Source organism: Monodelphis domestica, chromosome 7 (genome assembly GCF_027887165.1).
Source record: "Monodelphis domestica isolate mMonDom1 chromosome 7, mMonDom1.pri, whole genome shotgun sequence".
NCBI classification, from domain to species: Eukaryota; Metazoa; Chordata; class Mammalia; order Didelphimorphia; family Didelphidae; genus Monodelphis; species Monodelphis domestica.
Genome location: NC_077233.1, coordinates 281,174,476 through 281,187,510, shown reverse-complemented (window position 1 = coordinate 281,187,510; position 13,035 = coordinate 281,174,476). Strand labels below are relative to the sequence as shown.

The 13,035-nt window shown below is 35.8% G+C and overlaps 1 protein-coding gene across 4 annotated transcripts in view; it reads right to left on the bottom strand.

Annotated features, from left to right (window-relative positions):
• Window positions 1-340: 340 nt before the first annotated feature.
• AP3S1 (adaptor related protein complex 3 subunit sigma 1) overlaps window positions 341-13,035 on the bottom strand; it is an 84,514-nt gene continuing 71,819 nt past the window's right edge. For 2 of the 4 annotated variants that reach the window (XM_056803934.1, XM_056803933.1), the window contains 2 exons: window positions 10,179-10,286; window positions 341-951 (listed from right to left, as the gene is read on the bottom strand). In XM_056803934.1, coding sequence (XP_056659912.1) covers window positions 823-951; window positions 10,179-10,286 — 237 coding nt within the window. In that variant the 3' untranslated portion in view covers window positions 341-822. Of the gene's footprint in view, window positions 6,639-10,178; window positions 10,287-13,035 lie in introns of all 4 variants that reach the window. The other 2 variants (XM_056803935.1, XM_056803936.1) reach the window with 2 other exon arrangements.

Below are 13,035 nucleotides of genomic sequence, written 5' to 3'. Positions count from 1 at the left end.
AAGCAAAAGTGAGATCACTTCATTTATAATGTGTAAAATGAACCCAAGTCTTGTGACTTCTCTCTGGAATGTGTAAGGATGAGCTTATGGTCAGCACAGTACAGGACAAATCCTATCTTAAAGAGTACACATTCTACTCTTGAACAATATAAACTCGTCCAATGGTTTCCTTCTTAATTTAGTGAGTTTTCAGACCATTATAATTTGGGTAGTAATCAATATCATGACAACTTATTTTAAAACAATGATAAAATACAATTTTTGATCATTTTTCTGAGCAAAGGAAAATGTGATTTATTGCTAAACGAGACTTCAAGCAAACAAATAGATGCTTCAGATGTCCAGTTCATTTGGAGTTTATTTTTTTCTTAAAAAAGAAAACAGAATATTTTTTCATGCAACACATACATAATTTTTAAATAATCATAACAAATGGCAGGAAGAGTTAAGGAATGCTTATTCATAGAATTCCATGAAATATACAAAATGCCCCAATACTTTGGGTTGTACATAATAAAGGAATACCTTAAATACATTTTCAAAATACTGTAGCAACCAAGATGACACGCCTTAGGAGGGCATAGGAATGTAATTTAGGGGGAAAAAAATCACACAGGGACTACCCATTTCCTTCAAAATCACTAAGCAAGGCAAATGCAACATTCATCATAATATACTGATTTTTACACAATTCTTTACAATACCTTTTCTTAAATCAATCCAACAGCAAAAGTTAAGACTCTTCATCTTTTTTTGGTAAACAATGGCATGGTAAACCTAGATGACTGTTTCCCTCCTGGATTTTACCTGGGAGTAGCCTTTTTATTTAAAAGAGGGCAGGTTTGGCACTTTTATACTGATGTCACCAATGTTAATATTTCTTGGGATCTCAGGAAGATTCATATTCTTTACAGCGGATACTGCACGGGCTGGAGCTCCTGCTAAGCCAGCCTGTATATAGAGGTAAATAAAAAAAAAAAGAAAATGTCCAACTCAGGTGTAATTCATCACAAAACTGGCATACACAATGGAAGACAATGACAAAGCATTTCAAATAACAAGATTAAAAGACCGGATGGTAGTTTGGATTTGTATGAGATGAGTTACTTTGAAGTACTAAACTATAAAGAGAAAACAATTCACACATTTTAAAATATAGTGAATTACATGCAATGGGAACTGAATAGAAATGTGGAGGGAGAAGGGAGAAGCTAAAAGATATATTAATTGATAACTAGTGAGAAAATTTGAAGCTGAATAATACACAGCCTAAATTACGCTACTTCTAGTCATCAGAGGTAACGCCATTCATTTTAGTCATCTGACTAGCTTAGCTTAGCCAAGAATTCTATCTTAACAATGATCTTGATTTCATGAATGTATTATAACTTAAGCTCTAAGTCTACTTACTTTCCACCAACTTATTCAGAATCACAAGATAGGACATGGCTGTGTCCCACCATATTTATACATAGACATACACACACTGGCGATGTGACATTGGACATGTCACATATTCTCTCTAAAAGTAACAAATTTCAGAGAAAGTGATACCTCCATTGGTGGAGGGAGTTCTCTCACTTTCACTATGCACCAGTGCAGACCCTAATCTCTCAAAACATGAGACTCAGTAAGGTCTCATAGAAGTCTAGTGTTCAGCTATTGCTTTTCTAAGGATGTATTACAAAAGTGTGATGAATGGATGTGTTTTACATGACTGTCAAAACTGCAATCTATCGATCTTGTTTGGGTAGTATGTTGGTTAGTAAAGTTAAATCTCTAAAACATTTCAAGATAATGAAATTTTGAAATCTATTTTCTAAAATTGGAAGAATCTGTCCAAGGTTGTATAAAGAAACTCTAATGCTTTTCTGATTAAGCTTTTACACAAATTGTTTTCATTTGAAAAAGACAGTTGTGCCTGAATATTTTCTTAGTTAGCAGGCAAGTAAGTAACCTATAATCCCTGAGACTATAACAACCAAAACAAAAAATTTAGATATTAAAGAATGCAAAGACTTAACAGAAATTCATTTTAAGAAGCTTAAATCCAGAAGCAGTCACCTAAATAGAAAACTTCATTAGTATCTCTTCATAAACGTGTTCATAATTCCAGTTAAATTCTTTTCAATACAGAGCACTACTGGCAAATAGCGGGGTAGGTAAATTAATTAAATCATATGCAAAATAAATTGCTCTCTTATAAGTTGTACATTTTAAAATAGCTTTAAAAGATAAGTTATTAGGATAAAAGAAAAGTGAAAAGCGCACATGTTTTCTCTAATAAATTATCTATCATTAGGTTTGGAAGTTTTAGTTTGTTGACCAAATAGGTCTCACTGATATTTCTTAAAAGGTGTTTTATAATCAGACTTTATGATTAAAATTAAAATATCTGACTTTGGCATCAATTTGTACAAATGCTAATGAAAGTGATAACAGTAACAAAACCCAAAATTCATCAAATTTTCCAGTAGTGCAATTGAAAAATATAGATAGGAAATGCCAACTACAATGCAATTTAATAGAAACATAGAGTTCAAAGTTCCTTTTAATAATCTGCCAAGAACTTGAATAACAAGAGAAATGGTCTTATATGAATCTATCCCTCTCTTAACGATATTTGCTCTGAGAAAAATCTCGACCAACACAAAATAGGGAGGTGGGAAGTATTTTTTTAATAAAGGATGAAATTACTGTTAAGAAATGAAAAAAGTCATGGATTAGCCATTTAAAAATGGAAATAACAGAAAATCATCCAAATATCATCAATGACAGATGGTCCACATACACAATTATGGGTGACAATTTAAACAGAAAGGCCATCTTGATGACACAGATGAAAACCTTCTACCCCAATTAAGTGAAAATTAGGGTCGAGGCATTCAATTGTCTTAATTTAATGTAGGTTAATTGTTTTTATTAATGGACAACTAAAAATTGAAACAAAACTATGCATTTTGCCTACCTGATCTATTCTTTTTATACAGATTACTGTACTTGTCTCCCGCCCCCAAGACAGTGGAAACACAATTGAATATCGTTTAGCCTACTACACATTACATCAAGGTGGGACTCTTTTTAGTTCATTTTCCATCTACCACAATTTGGATGGTTTAAGGTAAGAGATCCCAAAACAAGAGCTGGTATAACTTCTTTCAGACTTCCTTTTTTGTGCCGGGAAGTATGCTGATTACAAAGGGAGATGAAGTTATTTCACAAAATTGTACAGACTTCCTGGAACTGTGATCCTTTTTCCAAGCTGAAAATATTGCTGGTTTCACGTAGTCTTGCATAATAAGAATCATCCATGTTTTCAACAGTTCTCAAGACTAAGATGTAGAATATTCCAACAAAAGATGAATAGACTTTATTTTTAGAAACCTAATGAAAACATGTAAATATAGACACTACAGTAATAGTGAACCTCTAAAAGAATGTTACCCGTAGTACATTTTTGTTGGAAGGAATGGCTCAATTTTTTAAAATGGATCTGTAATTCCTTCAACATTAAAATAAAGGAGATTCAGCCTTCATACTATTCTGTAGTAAGAACCAGTTAAATCTGAACTTTGGCAAAGACTATGTGAGTAAGAACTATATCCTTGTAACTTGCATTAGATTAAGCTGTTTCTTTGCAAACATGGTCTCAAAGATGATATCTTGCTAATGGCTGCTGTTGGCTGCTAATGAGAACACATATAATCAATTTGATATAATTCATTTCAAATAATGCAGTTGTGTTATAGCCCTCATTATGCAAAATTGCTAAAAAAGTCATGAAGCCCATGGAACTATAATCCTTCTAAACATAAGCAACAAGCCCATAAACATGCAGAGGATGACAACTACTTAAAACACGCAAATGGATTAGCAGAATACAAATTATTTCTCAAGTATGTTCAATATTTCTGTAATAGACAATCAAATCAATATGGCAGAAAGGATATAGGAATCAAATTGAAATCACTAACCCCACTTCTCCTTAAATTGAACTGGCATATTGTTTGGGAGAGTTGGGAAGTGGGGGCAAGAATAAAACTGTGGAAAACATTCTATGGGAAAAACAATTGTACTAAGGCAGCCAGAAGTCTTAAGCCAGGTTCTTAAATAAATTGTCAGCCGTCATGCATATGTAAGTATAAATATTGATTCATAAAATTTTACTTTATCAAAGAATATTACTCATATGGCACAAGAAATAAGGAAATAAAATATATTCTTAGTTTCCTACTATAAGAAAAAAGTTAGATCACCAGATCATTTATTGATCTAGAGTTAGAGGGGACTTTGGGAACTCATTAATAATTCGTCAAAGCAAAGGCAAAGAAATATAGTAAGTAGACAATTATATAACTTAATAAAATGGACAAGGGGCAGTTGGGTAGCTCAGTGGATTGAGAATGAGGCTTACTGATGGGAGATCCTAGGTTCAAATCTGGCCTCAGACACTTCCCAGCTGTGTGACCCTGGGCAAGTCACTTAATCCCCACTGCCTAGCCCTGACCACTCTTCTGCCTTGGAACCCATACCCAGTATTGATTCCAAGCCAGAAGATAAGGGACCCCAAATAAATAAATAAATAAATAAAATGGACACTTAAAAATAATTTCATTGTCATCAGGATGATTTTCTTTAGGAGAAAAAAACGTACTCTTGGAGCATAAGGGCAATTAACAACAAAAAGCAAAAAATACCCCCAAGCCCTTTTTTAGAGAACAATAAAAATGTACAAGAACCAAACAAATGTGACGTGCATAATTTAAAATAGCTGGCAGAAATTAGGCTTGCCTCTAACAACATGCTAGGAGTCTAGTTAGTTCAAAGGCTCAAGAAAATACAATTTACCTAAAACTAAACTAATGGAGAATGAAAAGCTACTAGAGAAATAACTTGTTTCCATCCTGTAGTTGAATACGGCCATGGCTGGCATACTTTCCCATCTCCACTTCCCAAAATAAATAGATGAGTTTGAAGCAGTAAGATTATGAACTGGATGAAAGAATGATGCACAGGATATAAAAGAATGACCACGTTTTCTCTCCCATGAGATTAAATAAAGGAACAGAATTAAGAGAAAGAAAACAAAATGAAGTCTGCAAGTATATCAAAATGAGGCCAAACAGATAGAAGACTTATACAGACATACTCTTGGAAATTTCAAGCACCTGAATCACAAAGATAGTAATGGATGGGTATGATTTGGTTTTGGTTTTGTTTTTAAAGTGCCAGACCCAAAAATAAACAGAATATGTGCAAGCAGAACTCAAAAAGCAGCATTACTAAGATTTCAAAGATCCTGAAAGCCCCCCTTTCCTTACGCAATAAATAGCATTTACTTGAAAGGAAAGGAAGAGTGATACATAGATATTTTCTGTAAGTGGTAAAATATCTTCCTACCATCTTGAAAGATTTCTTCCACCGTGAAAATATTGCATAATAAAGATGGTAGTTGCAAATATTTTATATATTTTCAAACTTTTTCTTCCCCTTTCTACAGAAATGCTGGTAATATGATATTATAGTAGCATCATTTAATCTAAAAGATTAGTATGGAAAATACCAGCTGTATCAACCAGTCTATTAGATGGTTTCAGACCCCAAATCATTAACAAAATATCTGCAGATTTTGAAAATATGGTTTTTAAACAAAGTGAACCTTTTCAACATTGTGGCTTTTGAATATGAATTTACCCACTGAAGAACTGAGTTACAGGACTGGGAGGCAGCGTAGAAACCCCGAAGCCCAAAGCCTGTCAGTCGGGTCAGTGTTTAATATTCCACCGATGTATATTCACATTAGAGTGAACATTTCTCCAAGGAATAGGGAATAACGAGCTGAAGATCTCGCATAACAGCCACATTTTTTAAAGGACTGGCTGACAGGCAAGCAGTCGTCTGGCCCAGACGGTCCCATCCTTCTCTTGGTCACGTATAAAGGACGGGCCAGTACAAACTAGGGCGCGTCCACACGTGGCAACGTCCTTCAGAAATGGGAACCAGGATCAGCACCGTCAACAACTACCATTTGGGAGGGTTTGCAAGTAAGCCACCTTTACTATGCATTTATTTGTGACGATCAGATCGGAAAACCCTCTGTGACTCACCTGTGGACTCCCCTAAACCCCCTCTGCCCCCCCCCCCCGGGACCGACACGTGGGAACCCGACAGACTGGTCGTCTTTGGTGGTTTGGCCACTTCCAAATGCAGCAAGATATTTCATGAGCAATGCGATGCCTGATTTGGAGGCTGAGCCATGGAGATGGTGGGCAGGCCAGTTAGTGGGGTCCCTGCCCCCCACAGACACAGAACCGCGATTGTCATTCTCCAGATGGGCCAGCCCAATGACAATGCTTCGGTCTACAACGCAGGCAGACAACAAAACAGGACATGACAAGAACGACGTGCTGGTAAGAGACTGTCCAAGAAATGGAGGCGGGAACTACGAGAAGGAACTAGCATGGAGAGAGGCTACAGGGACTGGTGTGGGGTCATCAACAGAAAGAATTTTTGAGTCTGGCCTAAACAATGGATGGCCTTCGACATCATTTTGCTTTCCCTTTGTTCAAAGCACATTGTTCTCAAAGTCAGCAATACCTTGTCTACCTGTCCTGTCTGGGAGACTGAAAGATAAAGGTCTGTAAGAGAGAAGAATGGAAAGAGCTAGAGAGATCAGGAGGTTCGGAAAAATGAGGACTGACTTCAACAAGTAGAGACTAAATTCAAACCCCACTTACCCTCTGAACAGTAACACTCCAATACATAGGCGGCAACTGACCAGAGCTCCCCTTTGCCACCCCCACCCCCAGGAGTCCCAAGTCCCCATCCCCCCAACTTAAACCTCCTCTCTTGAGGACCAATGAGAATTTTCTTAACACCCTTACTCCTGCCTTATAATTGCTCTGAAGTCTCTAGGCAACTGGTGAAGTGATTTGACCGGGGTCACACAACTGCAAGGTGTCAGGGGTCACATTCGAACCCAGGACCTCCCCCCTCCAAGACTGGATCTCCGTCCACTAAGCGAGGTGCCTAGCTGCCCCTGGTGGTGATGATAACTTAAAGCATTCCTCTAGCCAAGGAAAAATGGCTCATTCAAGAGCTATCTTTGCTGCTCCTCAAATGGGGTCAATGTTGAGCAAAGGGGAATTTCTTTCTTCTGGGTGCCTAAGTATCAATAATATTTTCTGTGCTACTGAGCTAAATAACACAGAAAACCAACAGGCTTGCTTTAGCCCAGCACTTTAAGTGCCATCAATGTACATAGCAAAGCCTTTGATTTCAGAAAATAGAAAATCGCCTAATAGATTTTGCATGACTTGCTACTTTTCAATTATACATTAGATAATTTTTAAAAGATAAATTAGTTGGGCCAGCAAAGTGGCACAGTGGATAAAGGGAGTCAGAAGAACCGAGGTTCAAATCTGCCCTCAGACACTAGGGATAGCTGTATGACCCTAGGCAAGTCACATAATCCCAATTCCCGAGCCTTTACCACTCCTCTGTCTTAGAATGGACACTAAGACAGACAGTAAGCAGTTTTACAAAAAAAAAAAAAAGATCTCTAAAAACATTAGCTGTACAAATACCTTTAAAATCATAGTGACCAGTCTTAATCATGAAACTTAAGCCTCTTACTGAATTTCAATTCAATCTTTCAATTCATCTTCATTCACAAAGCAAATTCGACTTTGATGATGAAGATTCAGGGTACTAAGGCTTGTGCTTTCATTAAAATAAATGAAGATCACTTTTAAAAGATATTTTCTGAATCTAACAAGTTTTAGTTGTAAATGGAAATAAGAAATACTTGAAGATTTTGTTCATTTTCATGATTCTGAAGTCAAGTTTGATTCATATTTTGACTAACATACAGGGAAGAAGTTAATGAAAACTAGTGTTTATGAGGTCAACATAACTTTAAACATTAATGGTTAAAGAGCACACAATCAGAAGCGAACAGCTATACTTTCTTTTTCTTTTCTTGCTCTTTTTGAAAAAAACTCTTCCTTCTTATCTCAGTCACAATTCTAAGACAGAAGGCAAATGGAGTTAAGTAATTTGCCCAGGGTCACACAGCTGGGAAGTTATCAGAATCCAGATTTGAACCCATGACTCCCAAATCCAAGTCTAGAGCTCTATCCATTGTGCTACTTAGCTGCACCCCGTTTTACTTCTGTTAACTCAAAATCATACACTAAGACTGAATTTTAAGAGCCATTATAAATAGAGAAACTTTTTAAGTTTAGTATACTGTGGTTTACCTTTCAACAAAAGAATGTTAACATACATATAATCATTAGGGACAAATAGCAAAATTTATTTGGAGGTAGTTAATAACTAGCAAAATACCAGATGATGGATGAATCAGTTAAATAAAACTTGAGCAGAATTATAGGCTACCTTAAATTTTATAATATCTGTCAATGGCTTTTAAAAACAGAAATTTAGTTATTATGCTCTTTCAAAGAAACTTTCATCCATTCACCACTTTACATGTCAACTGATTTTTCTCCTGTATATTTTCCTTCCTACAATGAGAAAAATTTCCCCATGAACAGTCCCCAAAAGCCATGTCACTATGAAAAGTCTACGTATTTACTAATGGTATTTTGTTGCTTAAAATGAACATCAAATGTGTATACAGAAATATAGAAACAAACCAGATTCCACCGTATTTTTGAAAGTAAGCAGGGTATAAATCCCAAATGAGCTAAAAAGTGTCATATCAAGAAGAAAAAAAGTAAAAAAGATCAAGTCAGCTGATGAATGAGACCTAGTATCATGAAATTACAGGTATTATTGTATTTGTTTCTGTGATTTGAGAATTCCATACAAGCATTCAAAATCCTTTTTACAATTGGTGGCACAAATTTCACATGTTACTATGAATTTCTTTTAAGGAGATTATGTATTTGTTTAAATTTTATTTCTTGGTTCTTCAGATCTTTAGCTACACAGATTCAAAAAGCAATGTTAATGGATAACACACATTTCAAGCAGACTTTCTAAATTCCATACTTTAGTCTTGTTACATAGAAATGTGCTGATGATCAGCATTAAATCATTTATGATACCCTTTCTGGCTATTTCGTCCCATTCTTCCCATTGCTGGAGATTGGTTGTTTTTTCTTTTTTTTTTTAATTTCAAAAATGTATGTTTTCAAGTCCTATCTAACTAAATCAGATAAATGCATGCAGTTCCTAAAATAATTATAAGAAATCCATCTTCTTTCTATATAATTAATACGGTTAATAATAAGAATGGCTGTGCTTTGGAAAATAAAGGAAGCATGTGTTACAAAAGGGAAAAAATATAAGGATTATATTTCTATTTTAAATTCAATCCCAGGAGGAAGACAACATTTTTTACAGACTTTAGAGTCTCCCTAAACTCCACACGAATCTGTCAATGGCTTTATTCATCAAAGTAAAAGAGAAATTGTGTTAAATTGACTTTGGGAATCCTGAAAACTATTTACATTAATTAGGTGGTTTTGTAATGTCAATAGTAGTCAATAATCAAAGTAATATCAATAAGTTTTCTTTTGAAATCGACAGCTTAGTAGCAAGTTGAAGTTTTAAAAGATGTTAAATATTTGATATTTCATTAAGAAATGCAGGACGATATTTTTCAAACCATTTTACAAATATGAATATAATTTTGGTTTGTTTATTTTTTTTTTAATTTAAATCCTCACCTTCTGCCTTAGAATCAATATTGTGTATTTGTTCCAAGGCAAAAGGGCGGTAAATGGGGATTAAATGATTTGCAGCCAAACTTGAACTCCTAACTCTAGGCTTGGCTCTCATTCTACTGAGCCGCCTAGTTGCCACCCAGAATTTAATAAGCCACAATTACTGTTTAAAATATTTCAGAAAAGATACTGGATTCCATTGTGGAAGGAAGTAGTCCAAAAACTTGAGCAATGGGGCTTCGGGTCAGAACTCTTAAAACAGAGGTTGCTTTGGTTACAGAAAGACTCTATACGGCCATCACTCAGCAGTAGCCTTAGGACAGCTCGTATACTATAAAGGACGGGGTCCACCTTCCAGCGGAACAAGCAAGTCGGCTGCATTTCAGGGTGAGACCGAAGGACAGACAGAGAAAGCTGCGGATCGCGCATCACTTATAACCGCGCTTTGGAAACCTACCGAAACGAGCGACTTCCCAAACTTACCTCCGACTTCTCCAGCTTATTCTGCGCATCAATCTGAGTCACAATCTCATTCATGTTTGTCTCCAAAACCATTCCCCCCATCACCATTTCTGCCAGAATGTTGTGCACCTGGGGGGAAACGCAGAGCCGTAAGAAAAGGCAACTGTCATGCCTGGTACCTGCCTGTGGCGGGGATGGTAAGGTTAAGATCTGGAAGAGTGCTTGGCTGGTGGGTGGGTTTGTTGGTTTGTGTTTATCACTGCTGAATAAGCTTCAAGTGGAAAGAGATTCCTTGCCCAAACAAGGAAATCTAACATCATGCACTCTGCCTTTGACACTCCTGAAAGTCAGATATTTGTTTTCAAAGGGATGATCTGTGCTCGAGTAATAAATAATAAAGATCCCGCAAATTTGATAGACCATCTTTTCCCTTTCAGTATATCTTATCAATTTTCAAGGGTAAAAATGGATAAACAGATTTTTTTTCCCTAAAAAGTGTCTGCTTTAAAAATGGATACATTATTTTCCTTTAAGGGCATTCATATGAATGACTTCCTCACCACCTCAAAAAAAAGTCATCACAGCCATTTTAAAAGTAAATTTTTCTAAAAATCATACATATTATTGATTCCTTATTGCTAGATATGTTTAAGCTAAAAAAGGCAATTAAAAAATAATTCTATGATTTAGATACTTTACCTAATCCAGATTTGCCTTCTCTATAAGAAGGCATGGACATGGCCCATTAGCTGTCAATTATTTGAATTTTTTACTTCTTCTTTTCATTGTTAATGCTTTTGTAGAATTTAGCTTACCAAAATATAGAATGAATGAAATATGATGTTCAGTTTTATTAAAATATGGATGACATATTCTAGAATGGGGGGAGGGAACAGCCAGGTAGCTCACTGGATTGAGAGTGAAGTCTAGACAGGAGGTCCTAGATTCAAATCTAGCCTCAGATATTTCCTAGCTGTGTGACCCTGTGCAAGTCACTTAACCCCCACTGCCTAGCCTTTACTGCTCTTCTGCCTTAGAACCAATACACAGTATTAATTCTAAGATGGAAGGTGAGGGTTTTATGAACATAACATAACATAACATGACATAAACACAATACATTTATAAAACTGATTTGATGTTTTCTTTTATTCCTTATTTATGCTTTATAGCATGAATTTGGTGCTTAGCATATGATCCCTCCTATTTTAATTTCCATCTCCCCAACTAGATTATAATCTCCTTAAGGGCAATTCTACTTAATTGAGTTTCAGTTTCTTTATTGCCCATTCAATAAATGCTTGTCGGGGCTCCTCAGAGATTCAATCTGGTACATCTCTTTTATCTCTAATATTTTTACAGTTAAAAACAATTCTTACTTACCTATAAAGTACTGGCTTAAGGACTAAGTATAACTGGCAAGAACTGTTGAACAAGGCCAAATGAAGATAAAATCTAAAATACTTCAATTAACAACGAATAAATCTCCTATTCAGACTGAGTGAATAGTGACAAAAACACTGAAAAGACAGAACTATCCTCATTGGAAATGTCTTTCCAACAACATGATTATTCAGGAAATTCAGTAATTCTCATCTTCCTTTTAGTAACAAATTAAAAAGAGCATAAATCTCATTACTATATATTTGAAGTGAGGGGAATAAGAACTTATACTTATTGTTACTTGGTTACAGTTTGCAATAAATTACCTTCCTTGTTTTATTTTTTTTAACTCTTACCTTCTATTTTAATAATCAATAAATACTATTAGTTAGAATGTAAGAGCTAGGCAACAGTAGCTAAGTGACTTGCCCAAGGTCATATAGACAGGAATTGTCTAAGGCCAGACTGGAACCCAGGATCTCCAGTCTCTAGGCCTGGCTCTCTATTCCACTAAGCCTCTTGGCTACCCACTTCCAATAGTTTTTGTTTGTTTGTTTGTACTTGCTCCTCAGAAAGAAAGCTTGGCAAATGTGGACAGTATAATAAGAAAGCCGAGACCCCACCTTACCAACAAAGATACAATAATCAAAGAGGTGATTTTTCTGGTAACAATGTATGCCTACAAGAGTGGGACTACAAGGAAAGCTGAGAACTCCAAAACTGATACTTTCAGAACTGGTGATGGAGAAGACTTCTGAGAATTCCTTTGACAATAAGACAAATCAGTTAATACTTTAAAAGTTTAATTCAGACTATTCATTGGAAGGACAAAAACTGAAGGTGAAGCTCAAATCTTTGGCCACATAATGAGAAGCCAGGATTCATTGGAAAAGAACCTGATGCTGGAAAAGATTGAAGGCAAAAGGAGAAGGGGATGGCAGAAGATGAGATGGATAGATAGTGTCATGGAAGCAACAAGCTTGAGCTTGGAGAGACTTCAGGAGATTACAGAAGATAGAAGAGCCTGGAATGATCTGGCTCATGGAGTCAAGAAGAATCAGACAAAACTGAACAACAACACGCATATCTGTCCAATGAAATTACAAATTCCCTCAGGAGGGATATATGAGAAAGATGCTATCCTCATTCAGAGGAAGAACCGTGGGAGTAGAAACACAGAAGAGAAACAACTGCTTGATCATGGGTCAATGGGGATATGATAGGGGATGTGGACTCTAATGAACATCCTGATGCAATTATCAATGATAGGGAAATAGGTCTTGATCACGATACATGTAAAACCCAATGGAATTGTGCGTCGGCTATGGGGGGAGGGGAGGGAAAGAACAAGAATCATGTTAACTATGGAAAAATATCCTAAATCAATTAATTCAATAAAATTTTCAATAAAAAATAATAAATTCCCTCAGGAAGAGGGGTATAACAGAAAGTTTTGCATCCTCTTTATTTTAAATAAACCCTTACCTTCTGTCTT